At 39.2% G+C, this 18,336-nt stretch overlaps 1 protein-coding gene across 1 annotated transcript in view; it reads right to left on the reverse strand.

Annotated features, from left to right (window-relative positions):
* Positions 1-18,336, reverse strand: part of Suclg2 (succinate-CoA ligase GDP-forming beta subunit) — a 312,863-nt gene that overhangs the window by 21,644 nt on the left and 272,883 nt on the right. Inside the window, exon 10 of the mRNA XM_004629484.3 lies at positions 2,362-2,482. Coding sequence (XP_004629541.1) covers positions 2,362-2,482 — 121 coding nt within the window. The remainder of the gene's footprint in view (positions 1-2,361; positions 2,483-18,336) is intronic.

An 18,336-nucleotide genomic window follows, 5' to 3' on the forward strand; every position in this document is an offset into this window, starting at 1 on the left:
GCATATGGTGCTGGGGGATTGAACCGCGGTCCCTGATGCTTTGCTAAGCTTGTTCTAAGTAGGTGCTTTAGACCACTGAGCCATCTCTCCAGCCCTGAGATAATTTTAGATGGCACATTAAAATGCCTCTTTGGTAAAGAAACTATTACCTAGAAGTTTCCTCATAGTGCTAAAGAAGGAAATTCACAAATACATGAAAAGATTATTAAAAACTTATTCTACTTAGAACTGCATATCTCTATGAGACCAAATTTTCTTTTCACATATTTTAAGCCAAGCAATGCACTGTAACAGATATAATACAGAAGCACCTGTTAAGTAAGATAAAAAGTATTTGCAAAATTGTACAACAATGTCATTATTCTTACCAAAATTGTTTTTTTTTTAGGAGAAAGCCACTTTTAATTGAAAAATAAAGCCATATATTTCAAATGAGACTGTGTGAAATAACAAAAGCAGTAATTTGAGAAAGCTTTCCTAAATAGTTGGCGAAATTTTGGTATTCAAGTATTGTTTCCCTGTTTTATCTTGACTTAATTTAAAGCAATACTAAAAATAAGGAATTTTTCCATAAATTAAATTACTATGAGTTAAACCTGTAGTCTACCATCCCTATTCCGAACCCACTGAAAAAAGGAGAGGAAAATTTAAACAAGTATTCCCATACTGAGAAGTTCCCATAGAAAAGCAAATTAAGTCACTCATAAGACAGCTTATATGAAATACACCAGGCTACTAAATAATAACTTATTCACAGAATTTTAAACTACAACTTCATAAGAAGATCTCTACTGTAATTTTTCTTTAAAGAACTTTGGAAATTCCAGAGTGGTTTAAGTTGGGACATTGGACACATTAAACTTTGAAATAAATTACTGAAGTTATTGCTTTAAACTGGAAAAAAACTGGTCAAAGCCTCTTTTTAAAGAGTTCTTTGTACAGCTGTTCTTAAAATTACTCATGTAGCTGCAGAGAAAATGTTTAAGCACATAGTAAACATCACTTGGGAATGAAAGAACAAAGGCATTAAGATGTATGGCTTTTTGTGTTATTAATACTATCTATAAATAAAGTCATTCCTGTTTGACTGAAAAAGGATTTTATAAAACTCCACTTGCAAAATTAACTTTTATTAAATCAAGTTTTAAAAATGTTCATGGTAGAAAAGTCAACAAGGGTTTTTTTTTTTTTGTTTTTTTTTTTTCCTCTAAATGCCCTAAGGGGTGGTTTGGCTGGCTGCAGTGTTGTGGGGATCGAACTACAGCAACCTGAGGCTGACAGCTTTGTTGGAAGCAGCCACTTAAACAACGGAGCTAAGGCCAGGCCCCCACAACAAGGGTTTTAAAAGAACCAAAATATATCTTTTTTATCAATATATGTATATATCAGCAGCAAACTACTTCTGAGATTTTTAACCAAAATTGTTTTAAAAGTTATTTTTCAAAAAATAAATGGTACTTTACTCTCCCCTTATGAATAATTTTACTTTTGCTAGAATCAGTTATCTGCAGTCTCTTTCAAGAGGGAGCACAACTATATTCACATTAATTTTACTAGATTCACAAAAATTTTTACTAATAAATAATGCTATTTTATTATTGGTTACCATTGTTAAACTTTGTCTAATTTATAAGTTAAATTTATCATTGGTATGTACAGGAAAGAATAAAACATACACAGGTCATTTAGCTGTGGTTTCAGGTGGCCAGGAGGATCCTGGAAAGCATCCTCACGAAAAGGGCAGGTCTACTCTGTGCATAAAATACTTACATATAAGACATGTAACACAAAAATATAACATGTAAGAATAAAATTTCATTGTAAAAAATGAATATTTTTCAATTCCAAGTAATAAGATATGAAGTTAATTTATAAATCAATTAAATTAATAAATTATCATTCACTAATACATTCTAAAATAAAAGTTCTTTAGAGGCATAACTTTAGTAAGGAAAGAGGTTTAAATTTCTCTGCTGGGATAGAAAGTTTCAGAGCTGTTGCTCTGCACTGATACATAATCCTTGGAAGAAAGAAATTTTATGAGCATTCTTCCCAGATTATACATCTCATGATGATAATCTGGGAATGATTATACATTTGAATCAATGATAATTCAAAAGAGAAGGGCTACCATTTTGGAGGAAGTCTGGAAAATGGGAGAATCCTGGCATTCCTAAGGAGTACAACCCGTATCAGCTTCCTGGTGGCCCAGGGGGCTCCGGCTGGCCTGTGCCTACTTCTAACTTGCTATCTAACCTGGTCTTCCTTATGCTATATCAGGAGGTACGTGAGTCCAGAGCACACTGGCTGCAGGGCCACGCAGAAGGGGGGTGAGCTCACTGGAAAATTACCATGACTCACCTTCAAGGCGGACCACCAGGGGCACCTTCAGTTCTAGTTCCCGGCAGGCTTTGGTGATTCCATTGGCTATGATGGCACAGTTGACAATACCGCCAAAAATATTGACTAAGATGGCTTCAACCTGAAGTGAAAAACAGAGAGGTGCCCATCAAAATGCTGATAACAGTCTCAAGAACAACAATAATCCCCTCAAAACAACCTGGCTAACCAAGAGAGACAATTAAAATGAGAGTTTTAGGCTTTGTTTTGCCATAGGGCATAAAGTTAAATTTAGCAATAAATAAATAACAATATGCAACATATAAACCCATACTGTCCCATCAATGATTCCTTTGAATTCAAGATGAATTCTACCACCATTCATTTATATGTTTATTATAGTCTTCTGAGTTATTTTCATACTGTTTTCTGGAACTGATTTCTAATTTTTTTATGAATAGTGTTAATTAAAATTTCAAGTACGTATTTCTTTTCTCTGTGATGTACATCGATTTTTTATTTTATCATTTATGGCCATTTATGGTACTTCAACAATCAAAATTAAGAGCTTATTATTTATTATATGATATTAACATGTAAAGATTCCACAACTTTTCAATGCTTCTGTAATAGTTCTTTAATATGCCAGGGGAAAATTCCCAAATATTAGGTACAATTTCTTATATGGCAATCTTTTTAAGAAAAAACACACCCCAAAATAAAAAGATACAAGTTCGTAACACAGGCATGCCATAAGATCAAGACACTGAAATTTTTCAAAAATGTAAATTTAAACTTGCCAAGTTAACTTGTTTATATATCTTCCATATTCAAACAAAGGCATGTAGGCCAAGGAAAAAATTGTACTTGTCTTTACTTGATAAATAGGTATAAGAAAAGCCTGTATAATTAACATGAAGAACGAGATAATGAAGAGAATTCATTACCTAGATTAATTGATAACACCCACAGAAAATAGTTATTCATCAAGCTAGAGGCATCAAAATTCCAACAATGCAGTCACAAGTAAACCACGCCGCACTAATTGGAAAGCATGTATGTGTGCGCTGCATGCCATTTTTAGACCCTGTTATTTCAGTTTGTTAAATTAACTGCACATAACACATGAAAAAAGACGACCTTCCATTTATACAGCATTTAACTGTTTAGAAAGTGTCGTTTGATGAATCTTTCTCTTTGTGTCTGGCTCCACCCCAGAATCCTGCTCATTCAGTGCAGCGAGGCCTGGTCCTCTGCACCTCATCCTCTGGGAGGATGCAGGGTGGCCAGGTAATGTGTACCAGTGGTGAGGCTCCAGTCAGCTCTGGAGACTGCCTACTGAGTGCTCTTTTATGCGTGTGGCTGGAGCTGGGCCCCAGGAGCAAGTTACATAACCTGTACTGACTGTAGTTTCTTCCTCTGTAGAATAATAGTCCTTAGTCCATAGGACTGCTGAAAGGTCTGAATAAGATGATACACACGAAATGTTTGGCACACAGCTTTAAATGCACTTAATGGGTATTTACACAATACTTTGTTCAGTAAGCAACGATGAAAATGGAAAGGTTACCTAGAGAGCAAGTAAGAAAACTTTTTTCAAAGGCAGCAGCCAGGTAGAATTTAAATATCATAGGAATGAAAACTTACTCAAGTCTAACAAAAGGTAATAACCTAGGAATAAAATAAATGAGCAATACTTTTCAAACCAATTATGAGTAGAAGCTACTCCCAAAGAAGAAATCTCCCATTACCATTCACAGCAGGCACACTGGTAAGCAGAAGCTGGCTTTCTAATGACAACTATTAAATGCTGTAAGTACTGAGGCTCAGTATAGCACGGGTTTCCAAATAACTGCGGGGTAGAGAGCAATTTGCCAGAACAATGGAAGCAACAAAGACTAAACAGCAGCAATGACTCCGTGGGGTCTGAGACTGGAAGCTACAGAATGCCTGGGCTCTGGGGTCTGTGCAGGGGAATAAGCCTCCTCTGAGCCCACCCTAGTCCCATGTGCTTCTACCATGAACAGTCCATGCATGTTTTTTTTTTTTCTTTGTGATACCAGGGATTGGATTCAGGCCCTTTATACTAAGCTACATGTACGGGCCTTTAAAGAATATTTTTTGAGATAAGATCTTGATAAGTCCTTCAAGCTTGTACTCTTCCTGCCTCAGCCTCCCTCAGTGCTGGGATCACAGGAGCAAACACCTTGCCTGGCTTCTGATCATACATTAAGGATCAGTTCACATGGCAGCTTCTCACAGCCATGCTCCTATCCAGTTCAGTGATACCTGCTCGTTAATCTACCTATGATTATGACTATTCCATAGTCAATATACCACACTTGAACTTATGTGAATGCAGCCAAATATATAGAGATGAGGGACGAGAAGGAGGGAGATGGCTATGACCTTGTGGTTTCAACCCCACTGACTGGGTGAATTCCTAGGACTGAGAACCAAATATGAGCTGCGAATGTACTGTTACCAGCCCCCATGCATCCCTTGCATGCTAGTATCTCCTTGGTAAACACAGATGTTCTTCATGCACCAACTTGTACCTAAAGATAAGCCAATCAGGATTTGATGCTGAATCCAAAGATTTTAGGTAGAGGAAGCTGCCAGGATGGAGGCAGAGATGTTTCCAACTTTAGTTTACTGAGAAACCAACTACAGCTTGTATGGAAAAAGAACCAGAGATGATGCAGGTTATACAGAGACACAGCAAGACAGGAGCAGAGGCCAGAGATGGCCTCTTCTTTACCCTTATCATGTCCAGATCTGTAAAGGCACAACTGGAGAGTAGCTTCCCTGGCAGGCCTAGACAGCAAGACAGGACAGAGACAGTGGAGAGAACAATGAGGTGTGAGAGAGCAAGACAGTGAGGGAAAGCAAGAAAGAAGCAGAGAAGGTGTTATGGTTTGTGTCTAGTTGTCCCCCCAAAGCCTCATGCAGCCATGGCATGGACTTCTTGAGTTTGTGAATAACTCATGATCCACTGGGATTATGGGTGTGAGTGCTACACCCAGCCTGGGGTGGAGAGCCTGATGCAATGTAAGGGAGACAGACTTGCTCTCTGAAGTCTTTGTTGCTGCTGCTCCTCCCTTTGCTGTTTTGCTGCCTTCAGCCACCATGAACTGCTGCCCTTGGCCATGTGCCAGTCTGCTTTGGAGGCAGATGAGTATGGACTGAAACCTCCAGTAACTGTGAGCTAACTAAACCTTATCTACCTTCATTTTGAGTGTCAGGTATTTGTCCCAGCAACCAGAGAAGAGTAACTGAGACAGAAGGGCAGCAGGAGTGATAGTGGAGAAGAGAAGAGAGGGAAATGGCAGAGGAAGAAAAAAGGCTGACCTAGACTAATGGCAGCTAGGATTCCTACAGAAGCAGTAAGACCCAGGGACACACAGGCTGCCTGGCTCAGGGAGGCAGGCCTGACAAGATGTCCAGTGAGGAGCGTGGACCCCTGGGGCCAGAGCCCATTCAAGAGGAGGTTCCACCATCCTTGCTCTCCTGCCCACAAGTCATTTGCTACAGTCAAGCATTTTAATGTAAATCTGATTGAAGGTTTCACTCTGAGCCAATTTCTATAATTAACTACTATAATCTGCAATCTCAAACTGAGAATGAAATTAAGACAGTTTAAAAATGAAAGCCTCGTGATATCATTATTATTTAGCATTTAGAAAGCATGTCAAATGCTCAAAGTGTGCTATGTGTTCATTCATTATGCAACCACTAACCGCTGCTTCATGATAATACCAAGACCAACTTTTGTCTTTTTCTGCTTCTGGCAAAGAGAATGTTAAAAGGAGACATCACTGTAAATACCTGAGAAGCTTCCAGAGGATCCCTAGCTACTTTTTGGAACAGGAGGTCTTCAAGCTCCCGATTGAGAATGAGGAGGGTTGTTATTTACTGCTTCACAAAAAGTAAACATCATCTATTGGGAGGTTAAGGTACCAGATCCACAGCAGATGTCCCAGGTTCCAGCAGCTGCTTCCCTGTGGAGTCTGTGGCATCACTGGCAGCCATGCAGAGGGCTGGTTGCTCCTTGGGGGCCTGTGCCTTTGCCTTTGCAAAATGCACTTTGGTGGGAGATTAACCCACAATGAAAAGTAAAGAATGAAGTTTGAAAAGAAGAAAAACTATAGTGTTTGTTATTTATCAAGTGCCTCTCAACCCTAAATAAACCAGCAACAACAAAAATCAATACTAAAACTTTTGTTGGATGACAGATCCTTCCAAGTGCCTGAGAAAGAATCCTTGATCAAGCAGAATTCATGTATGCAGTGTGCTGTGTGCTGCTCTGATGGAAGTGGCCTCAAAGGCAAGGCAGATAGTGCTAAGTGGCAGCACAGCACATGCATGCAGACCAGGGGTGTGGCTTTCAAGAAAATTATGAGTTGCCTGCAATAATCTATAAAATTGTGTGAACGTGCACAGGTCTGGGAAGTAATACATTCATAATTGCAAAGTAACAATTGTTACATTTATTGAGCATTTAGCAAGTGGCATGTAGTACTCTAATTATGCTACATTTTACACATAAGTGTCACATGAGGTAGGTATGTTTTTTTTTCCTTTTTGATTTTTTGAAACAGGGTCTTGCTATGTAGCCCAGGCTGGCCTCAAACTTCATGGAATACCTCCTGCCTCAGCCTCTTGAGTGCTAGGACAATACACACCTGGTTGGGGTAGGTGTACTTTTCACACCCAATTTATAGAAAAAGAAATTAAAGGTATTAAGTTACTGGAACTATAGCTTATCTACCACCAAGCCTATGGAGGCCCTACATGTATTTTTCTCATTTATTATGCAGCCAATTCATCCACAAAAATACAATAGGACTTAGGCAGTGGTAGCAAACCTATGACACCTGTGTTCATTTTTCTTTGAAGGCAAAATATATTAAATGTCTGAGTTATTTTTTCCAAACTGAAACCTCATTATTTGGACTGAATTGTAATGTTGGCATACTGTGATGAATAAGTGGGTTTGAGTTTGTAGCTTGGGCACTTGTCTCTAAAAGGTTCACCACCACTGACTCACAGCCCATTTTACAGATGAGAAAAGAGACTGGTAGAGGTTTAAAAAATATCTTGTGCTGAGTTATGCAGATACTTTGTTTCAGGCTCAGAAAACTCAGGTCTTTTTAATTGAATATTGTTCTGAATCTCTTTCTTTAAGTCCAAATGTCAGACTGAAAAATAAAAAATGAGTTATTACTGGGCATGGTCAGCTTGGGACAGGGGGAGGGGGCAGATTTGAAAGATAAGGTTCCAAGGTTAAAGAACACAAGTGTGCAAGACATCAGCAACAGCAGCAGGCAGCATGGGGTAGAGCAAGAGTACAAGAGAGTCACCTGAATCTCTATTGTATAATTCTTACACAGGTTGTTATCTCATATTTACCTTCTTACATGGTGCTGTAACCAGTGCCTACGTGTTTACCTGTGCTAAGTCATAGTTCCACAACTGTAATCTACTGCGTGCCTGTGCTAGACAAGCAGGGTCATGTCCTCAGGCGTCTTTAGATGCCCCTAAGCTTTAAAGCAGTCTGAGTGGCTCCCCCTATCCCACCCCTCAAAGGCCTGGGGTATATAAATGTAACATTCTGTATGTAACCGGTCACAAATACCTGTAGTTAACAAATCAAGAATCACATGGTTGGCACAACCACTTTTTTCACTTGAATAGTTCCATATATACCCAATATCAAAGCCTGGCACATAACATTCAAAGCCTGGGCCATGTGTTGAGTAAGAGCTTTAATCCGCAGGGCTGAGTTTAGGGTCCTTGCCCCTGGAGAGATGCTATTCCTTAATAGCCCCTCATAGGCATCCATAAATATTTTTGATTAGATATTACTCTTAGCAGTCAAACATTGCAATGTCTGTCTTGACCTGTCTGTTTCTGTTTCAAACCAGAGTATTTCCATACTGGGCTGGATAGTGACTGCTGTCCACTGGGAGGTGGGTCATAGCTAGATCCATCAGTATGCCAGGCATCAGCCCGAGTTCCCTCTTTCCCTTTTCCATAGGGCTTGGTATCAAATCCAGCAGTCCATCCTCCTAGACAGTATACATCACAGGTCTCAAAAATGTTGCCAGTTCGGTGGCCAAGAGGTTAGCTGAGAGAAAGGCCTACTGTTGGAGGCAGATCCCTCAGCGTTTGTGAGTGGGTGGACCTGTGCCACTCACTCCACTCCTGGGACAGGCTGTTTACTTCTGTACCCAGCCCTCTATCTGTCCTGTTATTCTGTTGTTATTAAACAGCACTGATGTTTTCAAGAAGGAGTACCTGCTCTCAGCTTCTTACCTGTGACCAAAACCCAACAGGGTGCTTCCACTTTTCCCTGTGTTTGTCATAGGTCAGCCAAATCCACTGTCATCTACATCAATATTTAGGATAAATGGCAGGGCAGGGTAATGACTCATAGGGCTTGTTTCTGTGCAGCAGCCTTCTCTGAGTCCTGAAAAGCAACTTCCATTGTGTCTATCCAGCAAGCAGCTTCCACTACATCTGTGAAGCCCCATGTTGTGCCCTTCTGGTCACTTGGTATAAAGGTTACAGTAAGGTAGAGAGGTGTGAGACCCCTGACAAGCCCATACATGCCTGCAATTGACATCCTGTTATGGGTCTGTCTTTACCTGACCATTAAACACCGACAAAAATGTCCCTTGGGCCAACAAATACAATCACAGTTACTCCATATACTGTCAGAAAAATTGAGGTCAGCTTGAGTAACAGTCATCCTATCTCAAAATAAAACCAGTTTGGGGTGTCGCTCAGTGGTAGAGCTCTTGCCTAGCAGGCATAAACCTGTATTCAAATCTCCTATGCAAAAAATAGATAAATAAATAAATAAATGAGTGAGTTACTTAGTCAACATATATTCTCTTTTTTTTTTGATGTATGTTCCTTAGGTCCTCCTCTGAGCTAGGCTCTTTTTAGACTACAGTGTAGTGGGTAGCTAAAACTGGCCAAAACGACTTCAAAATTAGACAAAAAGTGTTGCATGAGGCAAGAATTTTGAAAGTGTATGAGGACCACAGGACAGGAGCCATGCTGGGCAAGGTGGTCAGGGTGGTTGCAGGTGGAGACGTAGAGTCAAAGAACATTAGGGAGAGGCCAGGTAGCTTAAGAAAAGGGTAAAGTGGGCCTTAAAACTAAGGAATGCCATGCATCCAGGAGAAAGAACAGGAAAGAGCTAGTGTCTGCAAGTGTCAGGTGTTTGGGCATGGTGAAGGCAGTGGTGGGAAATGGGAGAGGCTACCCCTCCAGGGCCAGACTGTGCAATAACTGCTGACTCTGAGAAGCCTGGGACTTCAGGATACCAACACAGACTTCTGGAAGCCCAGGGAGAGAAGCTTTATTCAGCATCCACAACATGTTTACATTAAATGTATAAGACAAGCATTGATACCTTCATTTTATGGATTTGCTGAGACTCACAGACTTTAGGGCATCCTGGAGTAAATGGGCAGTCTGAGGGGAGCTAGTGATGTACACCAGGAAAGCTGACAAACTTCTTCTCTTAAGGGTAAGTGGTCGAATTTATTGGGCTTCGTGGGCTGGTTTCTTTCACACTATATAACCCTGTCAATGTAGCATGAAAGTACATATAAATGACATATAAATGAAAAAGTGACACTATTTTTAACAAAACTTTATTTACAAAAGCTAGTATGTGGATCTAGACTGCAACCAGCACTTTGTTAACTACTGACATAGACATGACTTGGTTCAGCTGCCTCATAATCCCTAGTGTATCACCCTGCCTCTCTCCTGGCAGCACCTGCTATTGGCATTTCTTTGATAGCTTGCTTCAGATTCATCTTGCTTCACTTTCCTCCCATCACTGACAACATTAAGACATCCAGGCTATGGTGGCAGTTGACTGCAGAATGATAGGCATTCCAATTCTAGTATTAGTTCTTTCAAATGAAACCAGTACTTTTAACAAGTTCATATATGAATGCATTTGCTTTTTCCTCTTTCCTTAACTGACACTGGTTAGGAATGACTGAATGATTTCCTCTACAGGTCAGCCATTTTGAAGTGGTTATAGAGAATGATTAAGTAGAACACTGGATTTTAAATATATGATAGCATATACGTGGAATGCCACAAGGCCTTCTAGGCTTTGTCTCTGCCCGCTCCAACATGGAATGTCAACTCAGTCTTTCTGCATTTGGCATCAGGCCGAAAAGAATCCAGCAAGCATGTTTACATTGGTCAAGATAACGACTGTTGCTTTTTCTTTTTCCAAACATAAGTTATTTTAATTCTAAACATTGTTGTTCTTATTTAAGCATCTGTTTTCTGGAATTGTTTCTCTCTTTTTTGTTTATATTTTCCTGCTGAATTCTAATCATGTCTTCTAATCCACTGGCAACCAACAGAGGAAAATAAATGGTAAAAGGAATTAGATGCAGCTTAGATAATTGATGTTTGTATGCTTGGCTTTAATAAAAATACTCTACGAAATTACAGGGGAGTCTAAACAGAATCAGTCAATAAGGAGGTGACTTAGGTGAGGAATTCAATCTCAAGCTTTTGGTAATCTCACAAATAAACTCACAGGTCAGTTCAGCTGGAGCCAGATTTGCATTTTGCTGAAATCTGGGTGAGCTGCTCAGGTTTGCTTTAGTACCTGTGTCTTGTTTCTTAAGTCTGAAAGTACATTCATGTCTTAACAAGACGGGGATCAGTGCTAGGACCTCACCCCAGCCCATCTAAATACCAAAATCTGAAAGTGCTCAAGTCCTATATACAAATGGCATTTATCCATACAACTTATCCACATTCTTCCTGTATACTTTAAATCATTTTTGTATTACTTATAATACACACTAGAATGTAAATACTATGTAAATAGTTGTTCTATTGCATTGGTTAGGTAGTAATGATAAGAAACAAAACCATTACAAATCAAATAGATGCAAATATTTTTTCAAATATTTTCATTTCGAGGTTGACTGAATACACACATGGAAAACTCAAAATGCAAGGGTCCACTCTGTTTTGTACAAACTCAAGGATTTGCTGAGGCTCACAGACTTGCCCCAATGCTAGAATCATTGGGGTAAAGCAATGTATATACTATTAAAATAACTACTAATGCAACGTGAAAATAGTATTTCTTGAAAAACACCCCCCATCCACATACCCATGGTGCCTTTTAATTTCAAGGAAAAAAGAAACACTTTTAGTGAGTTCATAGTGCAACCCAAAAATATCTGAATGAAAACAGACTGTCTTCAAACATCATCCCTAATATCAAACAACATTTTGGCATTACAAATTCATCACTCAAGGTAAAGCTCAACTATTTTATTCCACCTTTGTCAAACTGATCGCATGGAAATGACATCTGATGGATGAATCCTCTGTAAATAATATTTTGATAGAGAGCCAGGTTTCCATTCAGCTTGACTTCTAAGAACAGGCTGGGGGAGCAGAGGGAAATATGTCTAATTCGTCCTTGATCTATCTGCTCTCTTCTCAAATTCTTTATTTATATCCTGTAGTCTTTTCTTCACATGAATAAGTAAAGTCACATGGAGGATTATATTTATTGAATGTAGATTTTCGAAGGTGCTAGAAATTATGTATTACAACCTTCCCTGGTAAATAAACTGGTACTCAAAGAACTTAAATAATATGTTCAAGGTCACATAGCTACTAGCGATAGAGTTGGCTTTGAAACAAGACTATTTCAACACACATGCTCTTTCCACCCACCCTCTCTGCTGTCTCTATAACGGGTGACTGTCATGATTAGTTAAGAGCCCAGCTCTATTTCTTTCTTTCTTTTTTTTTTTTTAGGGTTTAAAGGCACACTTGCAAGCCCTATATTCTGGTGTCTTAAGAATTTCCTGCTTTCAAATTTCATTGCTCAGCTAAAACTGATCGGAGGTGAGATATTTTTTTATAATTTTTAAATCATTTATTTACTGATTTGTATTTTTATAATTCTATGGGCCAGTGAGTTTTGTATTTCATAATCTAAAATGTTTACTGATAAAAAAGATTGGTCCAGAACATAGGTGTATATTCCCTATTTAGACAGAACTGGGAGTGGTAATGATGACAGATGGGTAGGTTCTAGGGCCTTTTGAAGCTAGACTCTGTCATGAAGAGATGTCCCTAGTGAGACCCCCCTGTACAGAATGAAAAGCCCCTCTCTCCCCCTTTTGACATAACACAGTTCATATTTTTTTTGTTGGTACTTCTCACTGTAATTATAACCATGGAAATTCAAATGGAGAAATACATCCCCAGAGTCACTGTTGATACTGATTTGAAGCATCAGGTGGTATAGTAGACCCTGGAAGGCACGGTAACCTGGCCTCTGGGGTTGGCTCTGTGGAAGGCTATGGTGAGATGATGAGGTCACAGCTATGTGGAGCATTTCTGTCCTGCTAACTATGCAGGGTGCAAGGCAGTCTAGATAGTATATGTGTATATTTGGGCAGTCAGAAATTAAGAATTAATCTGTCAATATTGCTTGACTTTCATGTCTTTTACAAAGAAATCTCAACCAGTGAGGAAATACAGTTCACACTAAGTATAATCACTTATATCTCACTAGTTATATATATTTCAGCACTTCATATCTAAATAAAATTTGGACATAGACTCCAAGCACTACGTAGGACTCAGGCACCTTCCATTATCATTCCTAGCTTAACAAGTTAAAATATACTGTGAATATTGCACTACATAGATTGTAAATCCATATTTTTTCCTTTAATAAGCAGCTGTTCCCGTAGGTCTAAGTTTTTCAAATGTGTTCTATGAAGCATTAATCTTAATATATGCTGATGCTGGAGAGATAGCTCAGCAGTCTAAGAACCTGCCTGGCAAGCTTAAGGACCTGGGTTCGATCCCTGGGAGCACATGCCGTGCTGGCCCTGGAACCTGGGCTATGCTGCGTTGGCCAATGAAACCAGGTGTCCTGTATGCCTATAATCCCAGCACTGGGGAGGCTTAGCCAGGAGGATCACTGTGAATCTGAGCTGTGTATCAAGATCCTGTACCAAATAAATAAATGATTTTTTTTTAAATGCTTAAGTAATGCTTTGAGAAAAATCATCTGGCCAAATAATTTGGATTTCAGCTTCTGTCAGGTTTATCAGAACATATATGCTTTACATTATAACATTCTAATCTAGGTATTTTCTACAGTCAGTGGGTTGGAAATTTGATCTTTACAGAGTGGTCACAAAAAATGCTGAGGAGCTGGCATGTTTGTTGTGGGGAGGGATCCAGGGTCCTCTCTAGAGAGGCGCCTACAATTTCACTGTTGGGTTCATCTTTATGGTATCTGTGAAGGAAGACTTTCACCAGCACAAACAGCAACCACAAACCCCCTGGCCAAGGGTGGGTATTAGTGCTTCCACAGCTGTCACCAAACACACCAACAACTATGCTATCAGCCATCAGTTCATTTCTTGAAAAGGAAACCTCTCTGAACACACAGGAATGCTGGTTGCCCTTAGAGGCAGGTGGAGGAGGCAGAATTAAAAGGACTGAATTATACTGCTCCTTGAGGGAACAACACAAATGAGTGTTTTTTAAAAAATGTCTTACATAGACATTTCCCATATTCTTTTGAAATGAGAATCACAATTACCATGATTATAAAAGCCACTTGGACATTCAGAATAGGACATAAAAGATTCTCCTTTGAGTGCCATATGTTTAAAATAGTTCTGGTAAACTACCAGAGCACATAATTTGGCCACAGAGTTATCTGAAGATTCAAACCAAACCAAACCAAACCAAACCAAACCAAACCAAACCAAACCAAACCAAACCAAACCAAATGAATACAGAGATTTTAATCACACAATTTCACCAACAGGTATCAAAATACTTCTGTGGTGGACTGACAACTGAAGGTCACCTTGTGAGACCCAGCTGAGCTAAAACAGAGTGTGGTTGGGTGTGGAAGGCCCACTTGAGGATTGTTGCCAGCAGCATAAAAGGAGAACTGAAGAACAGCTGGTGCTGTTTGTTCTCCACAAGGAGTTGCCATACTGGCTTTCCTGATATGAAAAGGAAAAGGTGTTCTCATTGTTGGATGGAGCTTAGGACCTTGTTGTCACTGAAAAGGGCCACAGTTCACTTTGGGGAAGCTCTGGTCCTTACTTTGAATATAGTTTCCTAGCTCCTGTGCAGACCCCTCAGCCTGCTGACACAGACTTTCTAGTTTTCACCACTGACCTCTGGGCCTTCCCAGGGCAGATCTGTGAAACAGACTTGTGTGAGACAATGGGCTCTAGGCCTCTGTTTGGACTCACAGTGAACACTGCCCAAGAGCTTTAGCTCTTTAGCTGGACTAATGCAGGACACTGCTGTGGGATCCAGGCCCTCAGCTGGACTCTTTGGGGCTATAGTGTGTGCTCAGATTTCCTGCACTCTGTATGTGACTCTTTGGGTGACTCCTATAAAATAATCCTATAAATTATATGTCCTGTATTAAATTACTTTCCTTTTAAACTCTAACTATAACAACTTTCAAAAAGAGAAATATACTATTCTTACTTAAGAAATAGGCTATTGGAATTGACTCTTTTTTTTTTTATGTATTTAGTACAGGATCTCAGTATACAGCTTGGACTCATAGTGATCCTTCCTGTTTTCCAGTCTCCCAAATGCTGTGATTACAGGCACAAGCCACTACCACACTCAGTCTCAATCACAGTCTCAGTGCACCCCGGAGGTGGGGCTGGCACAGCAGGCCAGGGATCGAACCCTATTCCCTGTGTCTGCCTAAGTGGACACTTTAATCCACTGAGCTATCTGACCAGCCCTTAGAATTGACTCTTAAGGAACATTTTGATTATAGTACTGCCTTCCCAGTCTAACACATAATGGCTTTCAAGGGAAGACACCATTGCTCATAATACAGTATCTGTTTTATTTGTAATAGGAGCTATATTGCAATAGATTAAGAATATTTATTGGCACATTGTTTCTGAGTATATTTTATCCAATCATCTCAAACTTAAGTCATCTTGATGAATGTGAATATGTAATATTCCATCATCATTATTTGGAGAGTTAATAGAGAGAACACTCATAAAACTGGCAATGTGGTGAAGGACTCATTTATTAATCTATAAACAGGATATCTATCCATTTATGTGTGCAACATTACAAGTCTTTTTTTCTTCCTTTGAGAAAGAAAAAAACAAAAAAGCTCTTGGGGTGGATTTTTTTCCGTTTTATTCATGACTGATATCAATTAAAAAAATTAGCTAAGTAGACAGTCCCAAAATCCAGGACCACACAGATTCACACTTTATGCCACAGAAAAATGAAGATAAATTTAGTTTATAGTGAAACCCACTGTTTCCGTAAATAACAAGTCTGATATAAAATGAAGGTGGAATATAATGATTTGTGACTCTTCATAAATAAACCTATTTGATCACTTAGATTTCTGGAAAAACAAAGGGCAGAGAAAGGTTCACATCAGAACCCCACTAGATAAACATCTGACTGAAGCAAGTGAAATATAAGATTTCAGCGACTTAAAAGATATTTCTTATGGACTAAAATTTACAGTAAAATTGTTTTAAGTAAAAAAAATTTAGAAACACACATCATCCTACTTACAGTAAATTTCACCTGCACATTTATGAAATTTAGTTTACCGAAAATTTTTTTTATAAAAGCAATTTTTATAATAATTTCCTAAAATTTTTCCCTTTGGTCATATGATCTGTGATGCCAAACCCAGAATCTTAAACTGTCATACTGTCATTCTCAATGTTCTTCAGTATCATAAATTTAAATTTATGTAAGTTAAGAAGAAAACAACACTCTAGGAAAGTTACTCGTAAAAGCATTTGTAATGATAAAGATGAACATCCCACTTGAATTAGGGTTACTTTGAAATGTTAGGGCAGGACTGGTACCGGCTAGTATTTAACACTAGGAGCAAAGAGCCTCCAAGGTTCATCCTACCTCTTCGAGCAGCATTAAGATGTTGCTGACACCAAAAACTACTCTGAGCTGTAGACAATATTCTAAAAGCACTGATCCTGCTCCCTGACCTTGCTGTAATCTATTGTGTGGAAGTATCAGGCATTTATTTTGCTATTCAGCAAATTTCAGTATAGTGTGTCTACAGCAAATTAAGCAATTAGAGGAACACTCCTATAGCCTGCTACAAATGTAATCTAATAGAACTTCTTCCACATCAAAGTAGAAATCATTGATTGGCCACATCTTCTCCCACTGACAGACAACCTTCTGCAGATTTCAGGAGAGTTCTCTGGCTGTTTTGCTCCTTTCGTGGAAGTCTTCTGAAGGATTTTACCTGGTTTGAGACATGCTCAACAGGCCACCAAACACTGACACTTTGGGACTACTCTGTGCTGTAGAACTTTTCAGTAGCTCTCAAGATCTTTTTTCTGGCCTACACTGCTTCCAGCGATGGAAGCTGACTGTAGTGACCAGATCCCAGGCTGTTAGCCCTGGTGTGTGTAACTGAACACAATCCTCATTATCAACCTCTTCTAAAATAAATCCCCTGCCATATGCAGGAGCAAGTGCACCATTGATTTCTGTTGAAACAAAGTCATGATATCTTATTTCACCTCCATTCTGTCTTGAAATTGGGAAAACACATTCATTGTGAAGGTCAAATCTTCAACAACTGGAAGATTAATTTTTTTATAAATGTATTTGGTACATGGTACAGGGTCTCACTATGCAGTTTGGACTTATAGTGATCCTTCTGTTTCAGCCTCCCCAGCGCCAGGATTACAGATATGCGCCTAGTCCACTGAGCTATCTTGCTGGCCCTGAAGATTAATTTTTTGATTCAGTTTTTATCTTCTCTACAACATACCCATGCTCATGAATTACACAATAAAAGTAAAACAAATTGGAAAATTCTCAGCACAAGCCATTAAACAAGTATTATCTAACACATCTTTTACGGGTTCATTTTGGCAGAAGCCTAACACCTAAGAATATAGAATCGGTGCTCATTAGCTGTCTGGATCAACAACCCAAGAAAAGACAGAAAAAGAATAACAAGCCAATGCTTTATTATCTTGGGTTCTGACAATAGCTTGTCAGGTGGAAACGAGCTTCCCAGCACTGAAGTGGCTTCATTTGGTTTATTAGCTGCAAACAAAAACTGAGGAAGGCTGCTCTAGAAGGTGACTGGCAATTTCTACTTCGATGATCATGGATTAATGGCTTGCTGAAGGAGGGGCTTGGTCATAAAAGTGACCTCAGATTGGCCACCTTGCTCTGCTCATTATATGATGCCTTCTGCTAAATGACAACATAGCAAGAAGGACAGATGCTGAGCAGATACTGCAGGTACGCTCCTGAGCCTCCCACCTCCAGAACCGTGAGCGACAACAGATTTCCACTGTTCATAAATCACTCAGGCCAAGCATTCTGTTACAGCAAGTGAAAATGGACAAAGACAAATAACAGTTGGTTTCCTGGTATTCTGAGATCTATTGTTTCATTTTCTACCCTATCTTTGACCTTATTCTCTGAAACACCTAGGGAAAAATCTCCTTTACTTTATCTTATATCCTTCAACATGAGTTTCTTCATGCACATGCATTTTCCCATGTGCTGGATACAAAAGGTAGTCTTAAATCTACTTAGTGTTTACTTTATGCCCTAGAAAAGGAGTTTATTGGATTAACAGGGTATTTTCATAAATGTCTTCAAGTGCCTTATTTTTACTACTTATTAAGAATAACCTGAATATAATGTTTAAATTGTTACTCCACAAATCCTAGGATAGTCTTTTGGTTTGTGCAACACTAAATGAGGATACTTCTTATTTCTGGTTTGCCCTATCCAGGTACTATATTTTTTTATAATACTCATTCCTGCCACACTGTATGAGTTGCAGAAGATCCTTTCATAGTATGCCATCTTACAATGTTCCAGAGTTCTTGTCAACAGGCTGGGAAGACTGCGGTCTGCCCATGCAGGAATGGG

Source organism: Octodon degus, unplaced genomic scaffold (assembly GCF_000260255.1).
Source record: "Octodon degus isolate 3935 unplaced genomic scaffold, OctDeg1.0 scaffold00030, whole genome shotgun sequence".
Classification (NCBI taxonomy): domain Eukaryota; kingdom Metazoa; phylum Chordata; class Mammalia; order Rodentia; family Octodontidae; genus Octodon; species Octodon degus.